This window comes from Mobula birostris, chromosome 7 (assembly GCF_030028105.1).
Source record: "Mobula birostris isolate sMobBir1 chromosome 7, sMobBir1.hap1, whole genome shotgun sequence".
In the NCBI taxonomy this organism is placed as follows: Eukaryota; Metazoa; Chordata; class Chondrichthyes; order Myliobatiformes; family Myliobatidae; genus Mobula; species Mobula birostris.
The window spans coordinates 25,248,536-25,264,480 of record NC_092376.1 but is presented as its reverse complement, the minus strand read 5'-3'; the positions used below and the strand labels follow the sequence as shown (position 1 = coordinate 25,264,480).

At 43.3% G+C, this 15,945-nt stretch overlaps 1 protein-coding gene across 9 annotated transcripts in view; it reads left to right on the top strand.

Annotated features, from left to right (window-relative positions):
* The window catches only part of LOC140200054 (von Willebrand factor A domain-containing protein 3B-like), a 233,578-nt gene that overhangs the window by 112,691 nt on the left and 104,942 nt on the right, over window positions 1–15,945 (top strand). For all 9 annotated transcript variants that reach the window (XM_072262739.1, XM_072262746.1, XM_072262738.1 and 6 more), the window contains 3 exons: window positions 5,115–5,308; window positions 10,643–10,797; window positions 13,703–13,841. In XM_072262739.1, the coding sequence (XP_072118840.1) occupies window positions 5,115–5,308; window positions 10,643–10,797; window positions 13,703–13,841 (488 nt within the window). The remainder of the gene's footprint in view (window positions 1–5,114; window positions 5,309–10,642; window positions 10,798–13,702; window positions 13,842–15,945) is intronic.

Here is a 15,945-nt window from a genome sequence, read left to right as displayed (position 1 = left end):
CAGTACTCCAAGTTGGGTCTGACCAGGGTCCTATATAGCTGCAACATTACCTCGCAGCTCTTAAACCCCAATCTCATGATTGATGAAGGCCAGTGCACCCACCGTATGCCTTCTTAACCACAGAGTCAACCTGCGTGGCAGCTTTGAGTGTCCTATGGACTTGGACCCCAAGATCCCTCTGATCATCCACACTGCCAAGAGTCTTGCCATTAATGCTATATTCTGCCATCATATTTGACCTACCGAAATGAACCACCTCACACTTATCTGGGTTGAACTCCATCTGCCACTTTTCAGCCCAGTTTTGCATCCTATGTCCTGCTGTAACCTCTGACAGCCCTCCACACTGTCCACAACACCCCCAACCTTTGTGTCACCAGCAAATGTACTAACCCATCCCTCCACTTCCTCATCCAGGTCATTTACAAAAATCACAATGAGTAGGGGTCCCAGAACAGATCACTGAGGCACACCACTGGTCACCAGCCTCCATGCAGAATATGACCCGTCTACAACCACTCTTTACCTTCTGTGAGCAAGCCAGTTCTGGATCCACAAAGCAAGGTCCCCTTGGATCCCATGCCTCCTTACTTCCTCAATGAGCCTTGCATAGGGTGCCTTATCAAATGCCTTGCTGAAATCCATATACACTACATCTATGGCTCTACCTTCATCAATGTGTTTAGTCATGTCCTCAAAAAGTTCAATCAGGCTCATAACGCACGACCTGCCTTTGACAAAGCCATGCTGACTATTCCTAATCATATTATGCTTCTCCAAATATTCATAAATGCTGCCTCTCAGGATCTTCTCCATCAACTTACCAACCACTGAAGTAAGACTCACTGGTCTATAATTTCCTGGGCTATCTCTACTCCCTTTCATGAATAAGGGAACAATATCTGCAACCCTCCAATGCTCCAGAACCTCTCCTGTCCTCATTGATAATGCAAAGATCATCACCAGAGGCTCAGCAATCTTCTCCCTTCCTTCCCACAGTTGCCTGGGATACATCCTGTCCAGTCCCAGTGACTTATCCAACTTGACGCTTTCCAAAAGCTCCAGCACATCCTCCTCCTTGATATCTACATGCCCAAGCTTTTCAGTCTGCTGCAAGTCATCCCTACAATCGCCAAGATCCTATTTTCGCTGCAATCATTACCATTTTATCTATTTAATTGGAGAAAAAAAATTATAAGCTATGAAATAAGTGTTCCATAGAAGTGGGGAAATGCCTTACAGAAGTTAACCGTAACACATCCATAATCATGAAATCATATCTCAATATGCCATAGATAAAGGCCATTTGGGCTCATGCAGGCCTTTGAAAGAGTGACAAATTTTGATGCTTGTATTTGCCTCGAACATGGAAATATTTTGATCTGTGCTTGCCAAAAGCCCACTATGAAATGTCTCTCACAGAAAACTGCACAAATTTTTGCTTTTCTTAAGACCATAAGATATAGAAGCAGAAGTAGACCTTTCAGCCCATTGAGTCTGCTCCGCCCTTCACTCATGGGCTGATCCAATTCTTCTAGTCATCCCCACTCCCCTGCCTTCTCCCCATACCCTTTGATGCCCTGGCTAATCAAGAACCTATCTATCTCTGTCTTAAATACACCCAATGACTTGATCTCCACAGCTGCTCGTGGCAACAAATTCCACAGATTTACCATCCTCTGACTAAAGTAATTTCTCCGCATCAATGTTCTAAATGGACGTCGTTCAATCCTGAAGTCATGCCCTCTTGTCCTAGACTCCCTTACCATGGGAAATAACTTTGCCATATCTAATCTATTCAGGCCTTTTAACATTCGGAATGTTTCTATGAGATCCCCCCTCATTTTCCTGAACTCCAGGGAATACAGCCCAAGAGCTGCCAGATGTTCCTCATATGGTAACCCTTTCATTCCTGGAATCATTCTCGTGAATTTTCTCTGAACCCTCTTCAATATCAGTATATCCTTTCTAAAATAAGGAGCCCAGAACTGCACACAATACTCCATGGTCTCACGAGTGCCTTATAAGCCTCAACTACACATCCCTGCTCTTATATTCTATACCTCTAGAAATGAATGCCAACATTGCATTTGCCTTCTTCACAACTTACTCAACTTGGAGGTTAACCTTCAGGGTAACCTGCACAAGGACTCTCGAGTCCCTTTGCATCTCTACATTTTGAATTCTCTCCCCATCTAAATAATAGTCTGCCATTTACTTCTTCCACCAAAGTGCCATACACTGACCATACACTTTCCAACATTGTATTTCATTTGCCACTTCTTTGCCCATTCCCCTAAACTATCTAAAGCTCTCTGCAGGCTGTCTGTTTTCTCAACACTACCCGCTCCTCCACCTATCTTTGTATCATCGGCAAAGTTAGCCACAAATCCATTAATCCCATAGTCCAAGTCATTGACATCCATCGTAAAAAGCAGTGGTCCCAACACTGACCCGTGTGGAACTCTAATGGTAACCGGCAGCCAGCCAGGATAGGATCCCTTTATTTCCACTCTCTGTATTCTGCTGATCAGCCAATGCTCCACCCATACTAGTAACTTCCCTGTAATTCCATGAGCTCTTATGTTGCTAAGTAGCCTCATGTGCGGCACCTTGTCAAAGGCCTTCTGAAAATCCAAGTACACCATGTCTATTGCATCTCCTTTGTCTATCCTGCTTGTAATTTCCTCAAAAAATTGCAGTAGGTTTTTCAGGAAGGATTTTCCTTTCAGGAAATCATGCTGGCTTTGGCCTATCTTGTCATGTGCCTCCAGGTACTCCATAATCTCATCCCTAACAATTAATTCCAACAACTTCCCAACCACTGATGTCAGGCTAACAGGTCTATAGTTTCCTTTCTGCTGCCTCCCACTCTTCTAAAATAGTGGAGTAATATTTGCAATTTTCCAGTCATCCGGTTTAATTGTTCATGGGATTCTGACTCCACTGGCACTGGCACATCTATAAATGTTCACTAATTTGGCAGTATCTCAGAAAAAAAACATGGGAAACAGGAGTTGCTTCACAATTAAATACCATCATGAGTTGAGCTCCAATTTCCTGACTGTACCCCATAGCCTATGACGCATCCAAAGACCAACAATCTGTTTATCTCAGTGTTGACTATATTGGCAAATTCTTTTTCCTGATGGACATTAGTGAATCAAATGAGCTTTTTAAAGACATTCCAGTGGGTTTTTTGGTCATCATTGCTTATGTTTATTATTTTTAATTCCAAATTTATTTTAGTCATTCAATTCAAATTTTCTGGTGGGAATCCACATCAACATTCTGGGCCCCTGGTTACTAGTTCAGTAACCTGATCTTCAGATGCAGTCATGCATTTGGTTTATAGACTCATCTCTTTACTGAATCCCGAGATTTCGTTGACTTGCAAGCATATTACACCTGTGAGCGTGGCTTTTGTTTACCTGGCAACATTAATATCAACAGACCACTCTATATTCATTGACAGGTCTGCTGTGTAGATTGTTAGTTCAAATAGAAAGAAAGCTCTTTGCATTTTTGGATTCAAAAGTATGAGGAGGGAGGGCAGAAGAATTTAGGCATAAAATCAGAGACATACATTTTAGACAATAGACAATAGGTGCAGGAGTAGGCCATTCGGCCCTTTGAGCCAGCATCACCATTCACTGTGATCATGGCTGATCATCCACTATCAGTATCCAGTTCCTGCCTTATCCCCATAACCTTTGATTCCACTATCTTTAAGAGCTCTATCCATCTTTCTTCAAAGCATCCAGAGACTTGGCCTCCACAGCCTTCTGGGGCAGAGCATTCCATATATCCATCACTCTCTGGGTGAAAAAGTTTTTCCTCAACTCTGTTCTAAATGGCCTACCCCCTATTCTTAAACTGTAGCCTCTGGTTCTGGACTCACCCATCAGCGGGAACATGCTTCCTGCCTCCAGCGTGTCCAATCCTTTAATAACCTTATATGTTTCAGTAAGATCCCCTCTCAGCCTTCTAAATTCCAGAGTATACAAGCCCAGTCGCTCCAATCTTTTGACATATGGCAATCCCACCATCCCGGGAATTAACCTTGTGAACCTACGCTGCACTCCCTCAATAGCAAGAATGTCCTTCCTCAAATTTGGAGACCAAAACTGCACACAGTACTCCAGGTGTGGTCTCACCAGGGCCCTGTACAGCTGTAGAAGGACCTCTTTGCTCTTATACTCAATTCCCCTTGTTATGAAGGCCAGCATTTTGTAGGAAAGGCTTTACTATACACTCACTGGTCACTTTATTAGCTACCTCCTGTTCATGGTCTTCTGCTGCTGAAGCCCATCCACTTCAAGGTTCGATGTGTTGTGTGTTCAGAGATGCTCTTCTGCACACCACTGTGGTAACTTGTAACCTTTGGTTATTTGTCATCTTCCTGTCAGCTTGAACCAGTCTGGCCACTCTTCTCCGACCTCTCCCATTAACAAGGTGTTCTCGCCCACAGAACTGCTGCTCACTGGATGTGTTTTGGTTTTTGCACCATTCCCTGTGAACTCTAGAGACTGTTGTGTGTAAAAATCGCAGGAGATCAGCAGTTTCTGAGAAACCCCATCTGGCACCAACCATCATTCCACAATCCAAATCATTTTGATCCCATTTCTTCCCCATTCTGATGTTCGGTCTGAACTAACCCCGCTTGACAATGTCCACATGCTTTTTTATGCATTGAGTTGCTGCCACATGATTGGCTAATTAGATATTTGCATAAATATGCTGGTGTACAGGTGTACCTAATAAAGTGGCCACTGAGTGCAGAATAAGGGTGGCTAGTAAAAATGCTCTCTCATTGGAATATCTAATTTGTGTAACAAATTATTAATATCTATAAGTTATAATATCATCAGGAGTTGATGCAACTATGACTATATATACACACACACAAACACCTGTTTATATTAATCAATGTATGTATATACACACACACACAATGTGTATATTCTGTATGTATGTGTGTGTGTGTGTATATATATATATATATATATATCAATGTATATATAATGTAAGTCATATATGACTCTATATATATACACACGTTTTTATTAATCAATGATCATTCTTTTCCTTTCTGATTTGCTTTCATAAAACAGTGCCTGTGTACCAGCCAATACCACCATCAAAAATAGAAGATTATATCACTTCAGAGAAATGGCTTGAGAAATATGGGTTGAAGGCTCGTAAACTGATGTTCCATGATGCACTTGTCGACTGTGCCTTTCGGCACTCTGATGGCGTGGTGGACATTAAGGGAAAGCCAGTGAACGAGTGCGTTCAGACTGATGCAGTAAGTGAGGTTTGAAACAAGGAATAGATGTTAACTCAGTTTCTTTCCTCACAGATGCTGCCTTCCCTGCTGAGTATCTCCAGAGGACTTTCCCTGTCTTTTTTTTTTTCACTTTTCTGGTTTTTGCATTTTTTTTTTGCTTGCCTTTCATTAATGCATAGATATGGAGGATTGTGGAAGAAGCTTTGTCCAGTTGTTGGACTGTATTTTCTACACGGTGTGTACAATGCGGCAGTGGTGAAGGTATGAGCATTTAACATGGTGGATAGGGTGCTGATCAAGTGAGCGGCTGTCATGGAAGATACTCATGCAAGTCACAAAATACTACAGCATGGAAACAGCCCCTCATTCTATCTAGTTCATCCTCCTTGAAGGTTGTTGGATGTGGGCATTTCTGGGGAAGTTGCATACCTCATAGATGGTGGAAAGGCTTTGGGGAAATTGAAAGATAAGTCGCTCACTACAGGATACCTAATGTTGAACCTGTTCATGTAAATACTTCTTGAGCGGTCACTCAGGATTGGAGGCTACTTGGATTTTGAAGGGGGAAAAGAGGCCAATGTGGAAACTGATGACTGTTCCAAAGATGGGCAGGAGGTTCTTGACAGGTTGACAGGGTGGGTAGTTGGTGTGTTCGTCCAGTAGCTTACATTCAAGTATTGTGTGCTCTCAGTGCATGGATCTAAGGTTCTTAACACCATCCTTGTCAGCTTCAGCTGGTCATGGGTCAGAGGTTCTCAAGCGTTGGTGGGGTGGGGTACCGTATTTCTTCAAGGAGGCTTGTTCTTTTGTCCAGCTGATGATCTCTTCACATAATAGAGCTCCAAATAGGGGGTCTGCTTTGGAACTGTTTATGAGCAATGAAGCCCGGCCAACACGGTTGACTGAGGAGAACTAAGGTCTTAATGCTGGAAGAGGACGTTGATGCTGGTTTATTTATTCCGCCAGAGAATCTGAAGGATTTGCTGAGGTTAATCTACTGTAGGTAGTCCAAGTCTCAGATGCTTATTGAAGGGCATGCAATATAGTTGCCCAATTGACTTTGAGTGGTGAATTTTATCATTAGTGTCTGTCTTCACCTTATGGTGGCTCTCACAGTCTGACATTTTCCAGAGTGAGCTTTTATTGGAAAATACAGTACTCGTGGCTGGTAAAGTTAGGTTCACCATAGTAGTAGTCACCATAACGGTAATGTTGTAAGCCTCTGGAACAGTTTGAGTAAAGACATTCTGCTGGTTCTGCAGAATGAGTACTCAGTACTCTGGCTGGCACATTCAGATTCAAATTGAGAATTATTTACTTACCACATGTACATCAAAGCCTACATTGAAACGTGTCAGCAGCATTAACAACCAACACGACCTAAGGATGTGCTATGGGCAAGTGTCGCCACGCATTCCAACACCAGCATAGCATGTGCACAATACTCAGCAGAACAACACAGAACACAACGAGCAGAACAAGCCCCTATCCAACCTCCCACCCACCCACACACTCCGACAGTTCTCCAGTCCCAGGGCAGGTCTCCAAGACTACAGTCTCCAGTCTCCAGGCTCCCATCATCGACCGTCCAGACCTTTGATCAACCTTTGGCCTTTGGTCTTTGATATCAATTCACAGGCTAGCCGATGGCAGGACCCAGAACTCCAGACCTTGAACTCCAGGCTCACTGACTCGCCGGTCCTCGTGCCTTCTACTGGCATAGACCTCTGACCCCGGGACCCATCGACCGGGGACAACCCAACATCCACGTATGTCCTTCGTCACACGTGCACGTCTCTGGCCTTGGAGCACAGAGCAGAGGCCTAGACTCTGGATGTTCTTCGTCACCTGTCCATGTAACTGGCCTCTGACTGAGGAGTGGAGGCCTAGAGCCCATGCGTCCTTTATCACCCATCACCTTCAAACACAGCACACAGCGGAGGCCTAGACACTGGCCCTAAAGCCCTAACTACCCTCTCTGTCCCCTAAACCCCATCTCTATGAATTAAAAAAATCTAAGTCTGAGCCACAACCTCAATGAAGACTGCAGCTTGGCGTCATCTTGACCCAGACAGTGTCATGACTTTTAGCATCTGGTGTATCGGGTGTCCTCAGTAGTTTCTGGCTTCTGTGATGGTTGAACCTTTGGATGGACCATCCCTTGACATTTCTTGCAGAACATAAGAAAGGGATGACCATGTTAATAGGACAATTATATAGACCACTCAATAGTCTACAGGATTTAGATGAACAAATTTGTAGAGAGATCACAGACTGTTGCTAGAAACTTAAGGTTGTGATAGTAGGTAATTTTAACTTTGCACATATTGACAGTGACTCCCTTACAGTAAAAGGGCTGATTGGGATAGAGTTTGTCAATTGTGTTCAGGAAAGTTTCCTTAATCAATACATAGAGGCCCCAAGAAGAGAAAGTGTGATACTATATCTTCTATTAGGGAATGAGACAGGGCAGGTGACAGAAGTTTGTGTAGAGGAACACTTTGCATCCAGTAATCATAATGCCATTAGTTTTAAGATAATTATGGAAAAGGATAGGTCTGGTCCTCGGGTTGAGATTCTAATTGGGGAAAGGCCAATTTTAATGGCATCAGAAAGGATCTAACAAGTGTGTATACGCTACTCATTCCCTTGTGTAAGATCTGCAAGTTGGCCTTAGCTTTGCTGATTTCTATCCGCTATACTCACTCACATATTAAATGGGTATGGGTTAAAGACTACTGTATTTCTGTGCATGAGTCATTCACTCCATTTGAAAGGAAGTAGGAAATTGAAAGTGCCACGGATTTCCTTGGAGTTACTCCACTTTGGAGTCACAAAACTTGCCAGAAGTGAGGCAGAGTCCTTCTTGTATCATTTAAGTTGGATTTCTGCCCCACTTCTGGCAAAGTTATGAAACTTGAACAGGAATAGCTTCAAGTATTATAAAGCCTAAAGTAGCAAGTAACTTCAACAAACAGATGCACATAAAACACAGACTGTTCACACCCTTTGCGACCCTAGATTCAGCTGTAATGACACGTACTCAAGTCACTTCTAGCTAAGTTGTTTAGAAAATTAAAAATATTCTTGGAATTCAGCATAGTTCCAGTGGGCCAAACAACTTCTGTGCGGTGGGGGGAAAGGGGAGTGCCAATGTTTCTTATTGCTTAGAAACATTGCTTAGAACCTAACTTGGGGTTTAGATGGTGATTTCTGATTGTTTGCCACACAGTGTTTTTCACACAACCGCCAAATAAACAATAGCCCAACGAGATGAAGCTGGAGGTAACTGGAATTATAGTGCCCTCTAGTGATGCCAGTGAGACAGACTATTCTGTACCTGGAGCTCAGCTTTGAGAAGACTGTGCTTGAAAAGGACTGCTAAAATCGGCCAGGCAGAATCTGAGGACCAGCTTGTAGGAACATAATTTGCAGAGTCATGGGGAAAGAGTGGTGAAATGGGGCCGAAGGGACGACTCTGCAAAAGCTATGATGGTGCCAGAAGCACGGCGACCCTTGCATGCTGCCTCCAGCACACTCCTCGGCCTGTGTTGGCTGACGAAGCAAAGTGACGCATTTCGCTGTAGGTTTCAATACACGTGTGACAAATAAGGCTAATCCTAAACTGGCACGCTTCAACAACTGGACTGGATCAAAATGGCAATGCACCTGGTGATTGAATGCAAAGTTGCAAACAGACTTACTTTACGCTGTGTTCCAAGGAATTACTATTTTCTGAAGAATTTAGCTAGAAATGACTAGAGTGTATGTCATTACTTAAGTAAAACACTGAATCTGGGGTTGAAAGGGGTGTGACCTTCAATTGTGTTTATGTGCAAGGTGCGACGTGTGTAAAGATCATAATACCAAAAGACATAGGAGCTGATTTAGGCTATTAGGCCAGTTGAGCCTGACCCGCCATTGCATCACAACCAATTTATTATCCCTCTCAACACCATTATTCTGTCTTCTCCCCTTAATCTTTGAACCCCTTATTTTAATCTAGAACCTATGAACTGCCACTTTAAATATACACAATGACTTGACAGCCTCAGCTGTCTGTGGCACTGAATTCTACAAATTCACCACCCCCTGGCTAAAGAAATTCTTCCTTATCTCTGTTCTAAATTTACGGCCTTTTATTCTGAAGCTGTGTCCCCCTGGATTTAAAGCAGTTATTGTATCTCTTTGCACAGATATTGACTGACTTGCTGAGTTTATCCAGCATTTCCTGCTTTATCGGCAGATGGCTGTTTCTCCAGGGCACACAGATTTAAAGTGGTGGGGAAAAGATTCAGGGGCATGAGATAATAAAAAGTGTTATTGCGTGGCTATGATCTGGTTCTTACAGGTTAAGTCCATGGTGAGGAAGGCAAATGCCATGTTAGCATTCATTTCAAGAGGTCTAGAATACAAGAGCAGGGATGTGATGCTGAGGCTTTATAAGGCACTGGTGAGGCCTCACCTTGAGCGTTGTGAACAGTTTTGGGCCTCTCATCTTAGAAAAGATGTGCTGGTATTGGAGAGGGTCCAGAGGAGGTTCACAATGATAATTCCAGGAAGGATGAAGGGGGATCTCATTGAAAACTTCTGAATGTTGAAAGGCCTAGACAGAGTAGATGAGGTAAGGATATTTCCCATGGTGGGAGAGTATAGGGCAAGTGGGCACAGCCTCAGGATAGAAGGGCACCCTTTTAAAACAGAGATGCGGAGAAATTTCTTTAGCCAGAGGGTGGTGAATTTATGGAATTTGTTGCCACGGGCAGCAGTGGAGGCCAGGTTGTTGGGTGTGTTTGAGGCAGAGATTGATAGGTCCTTGATTGGACATGGCATCAAAGGTTACAGGAAGAAAGCCAGGAACTGGGGTTGAGGAGGAGATTAAAAAAAAGGATCAGCCATGTTTGAATGGTGGAGCAGACTTGATGGGCCAGATGGCCTAATTCTGCTCCTATGTCTTATGGTCTTATGGTTCTTGCTGCCTGTGTGGTGGTGACACAGTTAATCAGAAGTTTCAGCAGGGAATTGGGGAGGTTTGTGGGAAAATAATGTACAGAGTCACAAGGAAAGGGCAGATGGGATGGGATTAAAGGAATTGCTCTATAAACATTTGGCCTGGTTCAGCAACTGGACTAATATGGCAGTACACCCGGGAATTGAATGAGAATGTTCAAACAGACTTCGATTATGCTGAGCTCCTGAACTTAGTTAGAAATAATTTGAGTGTTTGTCACTACTGAAGTAAAACTTGGAATCTGAAGCTTCTCCTGTTGAGAAATAATTCCAGTCCTGGGACTATATCTTTACTGGCAAAATATTGATTGCAGATAAATTGCAGAGTTTCTATTTTAACAGGAATCTAATATGAAATTGGTGAATGCCAAGTACTGCAGCCACTTTGCACACACCCAGTGGAAAGATGGTTCTGTAATGCATGTCTACATCACTGCTGAAAAGTGCAAACAATACCAACAGAAAATGAAGACTGCACTGGAGCAGATGCAAAGAAGGTAACTTTGGAACCTTTGCATAAAAATGTAATCCATAGACTTATAGAATCAGTATGGAAGAAGGCTATTGGACCCATCATGTCAGTGCTGGTGATCACAGAGCAACCCACGCTAATCCCACATAACAGCAACAGGTCCATAAATTCAAGATTCAAGTTTATCACGTGTACATCAAAACGTACTGTGAAACGTGGCATTTCCGTTACCACCCAACACATTCGTGGGTGTGCTGGGGGCAGCCCGCAAGTGTTGTCACTTGTTGAGGCATTAACATAGCACGCCCACAATGCTCAGCAGAATGCAACGAGCAACAAAACAAGCCCCGTTCCTCCCCTCCACCCACTCACATCCACAGTCCTCTAACCCCAAGACTGGCTGTCTTCTTCCTCCTGCAGCTTCCAGCATACAGGGATCCAGACTCAGACATGCAGATGTTGGGCCTTCAGCTACCCAGGAGTCTTGCAGACTGGGGGCTCCTGCGGAGCACAGCACTGAAGTACACATTAAAGTACTTTTTAAGATACATTGACGGTTTCTGCATGTAACCATCTTTCACAGACTGATTTGCAGATCCCTTCTAGTCTCTCAGTAAATCTTCCTTGCTCAAGTATTTTACACAGAGAGTGGCAGGTGTCCAGAGGACAATGCCAGGGGTGGTGATGGAAGTGGCACGGAATATGCAGGGAATGGGGAGGTATGGATCAGGGAGGTAGGTTCAGTTTTGGCATTAGGACTAGTACAGACATCGTGGGCTGAAGGGCCTGCTCCTGTGCTGTACTCTACTATATTCATGCTCCTCTATAATCCTTCTATCAATTTCCTTAAATCTATGATCTCAGCCATTGGGAAGGAGATACAGGAGTCTTAAGTCCCATACTTCCACTTTCGGAAACAGTTATTACCCTTAAACCGTCAGGTTCTTGAACCAGTGTGGATAACCTCACTTCCCTCAACAATGAACTGATACAATAACCTATGGCCACGCTTACAGCTCATGTTCTCAGTATTATTTGTTATTTGTCATTATTATTGCTTTTTTGTGCTTGCACCTTTTGCACATTGATTGCTTGTCAGTCTTTGCGTGTTTTTTTCATTGGTTCTATTGTATTTCATGGTTCTGTTCTCAATGCCTGCAAAAAGTGAACTTCAGGGTGTATACGGCAACATAGTGCATGTGTACTTTGATAATAAATTTACTTTGAACTTTCAGCTTTAAATGCTGGTCTTTGACTGTACTCCCTGCAGTCCATCCTATTTGCTCTACCTCACACCTGGTACTCTTATATACCTCAATTAAGGCTCAACTCAGCTTCTCTCATTCCAAAGAGAAGGACATCAGCCCACACTCATTGCAACAATTTTCCAATTCTGGCAACATCCCTATAGATCTCCTCTGAACCCTCTCCTATAATCTGATGACTAGAAAACTAGGCAGTCACTATCTAGCATAGCCTTCTTGTTCTTCTATTTGATATTTTTCTTTCTTAAACTATCTTAAAATTGACTTAAACCACATCCTTCAAGAAGTTGTAGATATACTCACCGAGGTTCCTTTGATCCTCCACACCACTCAACATCCTGCCATTTGTCTCTTGCACTTGTCACTTCACGCTTCTCTGGATTAATTCCATTTGCTATGTTTACGCCCAAATGATCTGTTTGGTGATACTTTGCTGCAGTCTAAAGTTTCCCTCTCAATGTCAGACACACTATGCATTCTGCAAAATTCTTTATCCCGACCCCTAACGTTTACATCTCAATTATTAATCTGCATTATGTGGGACTGGCTACTTAGTCCTGTGTAACCCCACTGGAAACAGCTTTAGGATAGAGTCACAGAGCACTACAGCAGAGAAATGGGACATTTGGCCCATCTAATCCATGCTAGCCTGGTCTTCTGCTTAGTCCCAACTACCTGCATTCGGACCATATGATCCAAATGATTTGGAGTTTGTTCAGCTCCAGGTCCACTTCCCTAACTCGATGTGTAAGAAGCTTTGGCTAGATTCACTTCCTGCAGGTGTAGTCATCATGGATACTGGAGGTCTTTCTGTCTTCTGACATCTCGCAAGAGGAGTATTCCACTGAACTGTCATTCCCACTGCTCTAAATGTGCAATAAGAAAGAAAGAAAGATAGAAAGAAACTTGCCAGAATCTTATCTTAGCCTTTGCATATTCTTGCCAAAACCTCAGCTCCCCACTTTAACCCTGGCCCACTCATACAATGGCTGTTCCACTTAAATGAAACTTCTTTTTATTGGCCCTTGCTAAGTGCTTAATAGTCCAAACTATTTCAAGCTCCATCAAAAGTCTCAACAGGCCCCACTTGCTTTTTAAATCTTGTGCTTTAAGTGGTGGATTTGGGATCGATTTCGACATTCAAGAGAAATTTGGATAGGTACATGGATGTGAGGGGTATGGAGGGCAGTTGTCTGGGTTCAGGTCAATGGGACTAGGCAGATTAATAGTTTGGCATGGACTAGATAGGCTGAAGGGCTTGTTTCTGTGTTGTAGGGTTCTATGATTCTATGACTTACTCACCACAAGCAACAATCTTAAGCTCCACCAAATGTCGCTATATTTTCTTCATTTTATGTTCTCCATCTCTCCATAGTTGTCATTTCTCTGAACCATGCTGAACTTTTGCTGAAAGAATGGCTTCATAACTTTCAATTAGCCTTATACCTTTTGCACTTAATAATTAATTACTTGGAGAACGTTTGTGAGCAACTCTTTGTCTGAAAACCTTACTTATAATAAAATACATATTTCTTCATTACCATATTGACTAATAGCAAATAGCTTTAGAATCACACTGAAACAATTCATATTAGAATCGATTATGTCTTTGTAAGTCAGTCTTTTGTACTGAAGTATTTTGTTTGGTTCACTTTTTCTCTACAGAATTAACTGGCTTCAGAAAGGGAGCAGGGAGCTGTTTGGGACAATAATTGAGGATCAAATATATATCCTGGTTGATACCTCTCAATCCATGAAAGATAAACTGGAGTTGGTTCAAAGAAAGATCTTTCAGCTCATGCAGGTTGAGTACCAAGTGGTTCTATCTCTCAAAAAGAGTATTTCTAACGAGGTGCTAATTATTATGTCAATGATGTAGTACCTCATTGTGACAAATCCTCCGCAGTTTGTAAAAGTGGGCTCATCTGGGGGAAATGTTGAGTCATTTAGGTCTTGGCCTGAAACGTCAGCTGTTTATTTCCTTCAATCGATGCTGCCTAACTTGCTGAGTTTTTCCAGTATTTTGTCAAGTCAAGTTTATGTTCATTTAAACTATATACATGTATATAACATATATAACAGTATAATGTATATAGAAACGAGACAATTGTTTCTTCGAACCAGAGTGTAAAGCACAATAGTACACATAACACACAATAACTTATGAAGGTGAGGATAAAATCTACAGATGAATCACACATGAATAACAAACCAATGTTATAAATAACATAAGTAACAAGTATTAAATATTGTAAGGTATGGAACAGGTTAACCAGTGACACTTCAAATATCATGCACTGTGTTGCTCAAGATTTCCAGCATCCACAGAAGCTCTTGTGTTTTTGAGATACGCTGACTGAACTACAGTTTTTCATTAGGTAGCCCTGCAGTGATGAAAGTGCTAATTTTTCAAATAGATTTGCATGACAAATTAGTAGCTGCAACAAATTACTTGCCCTGCTAATTATTAGTTATTGCCTGTTGAAACTGTTTCCTTTGGAAACGGCTTTTTCTGTGCTGTTGTGGAAGTCCGTTTCACTTTGTTAAAGCTCCAAAATCAAAATTTTAGCAAAGTATTTCAGATATTCGGTACTGCAGATAAGGGAGAGAGGCAAAAGACAGGAAATAATAGGCCACAAAATACTCTGGAGGTGCTGGGGTCAAAGCAACACTCACAACACGCTGGAGGAACTCAGCAGGTCGGGCAGCATCCGTGGAAACGATCAGTCAACGTTTTGGGCCGGAACCCTTCATCAGGACTGTAGAGGGAAGGGGCAGAGGCCCTATAAAGAAGGTGGGGGGAGGGTGGGAAGGAGAAGGCTAGTAGGTTCCAGGTGAAAAACCAGTAAGGGGAAAGATAAAGGGGTGGGGGAGGGGAAGCAGGGAGGGGATAGGCAGGAAAGGTGAAGAAGGAATAGGGGAAAACACAACGGGTAGTTGAAGGAGGCGGAACCATGAGGGAGGTAGTAGGCAGCTGGGGGAGGGGGCAGAGTGAAACTGGGATAGGGGAAGGGGTCTGAAGAAAGTGGGAAGAGCCAGAAGAGAAGTTATTAAGTGTGAGTACCAGTTTCGCCAACCGGAGGAGGATAGTGGTGGTGGGGAACTGGTGAGGTCTATTGTCCAGAAAGTAGCAGAGGGCTTTGAGGCCTTCTTGATGGGGAATGGAGGTGTATAAGGATTGGACATCCATCGTGAAAATGAAGCGGTTGGGACTGGGGAACTGGAAGTTATTGAAGAGATGGAGGGCATGGGATGTATCCCGGATGTAGGTGGAGAGGGACTGAACTATGGGTGACAAAATGGAGTCCAAGTAGGCAGATACAAGTTCAGTGGGACAGGAGCAGGCAGAAACTATGGGTCTACTGGGTCAGTCAGGCTTGTGAATCTTGGGGAGGAGGTAAAACCGAGCGGTACGGGATATGGGAATAATGAGATTAGCGGCTGAGAATCGAAGGTCTCCAGAGTTGATAAGGGCAGTGATGGTACGGGAGACAAAGGTTTGATGTTTTTTGGTGGGGTCCTGTTCCAGGGGTAAGTAAGTAGAGGTGTCAGAGAGCTGCCGTTTGGCCTCAGTGAGGTAGAGGTCCGTCCACCAGACTGCTACAGCACCACATTTGTCAGCGGGTTTGATGGTGAGGTTGGGATTAGTGCGGAGAGAGTGGAGGGCAGTGCGTTCAGAGGGAGTGAGGTTGGAACAGGAGAGAGGAGTGGTGAAGTTGAGACGGTTGACATCTCGGTGACAGTTAGAGGTGAAAAGATCGCGTGCAGGTAGAAGGCCCGGGCAGGGTGTCTATGAGGAAGAGGAGGGTTGAAGACGGGAGAAGGGGTCATCAGTAGGGGGAGGGGCATCCTTGTCAAAGAAATAGACTCAGAGACATAGGCGACGGAAGAAAGTTCAGCGTCATGGC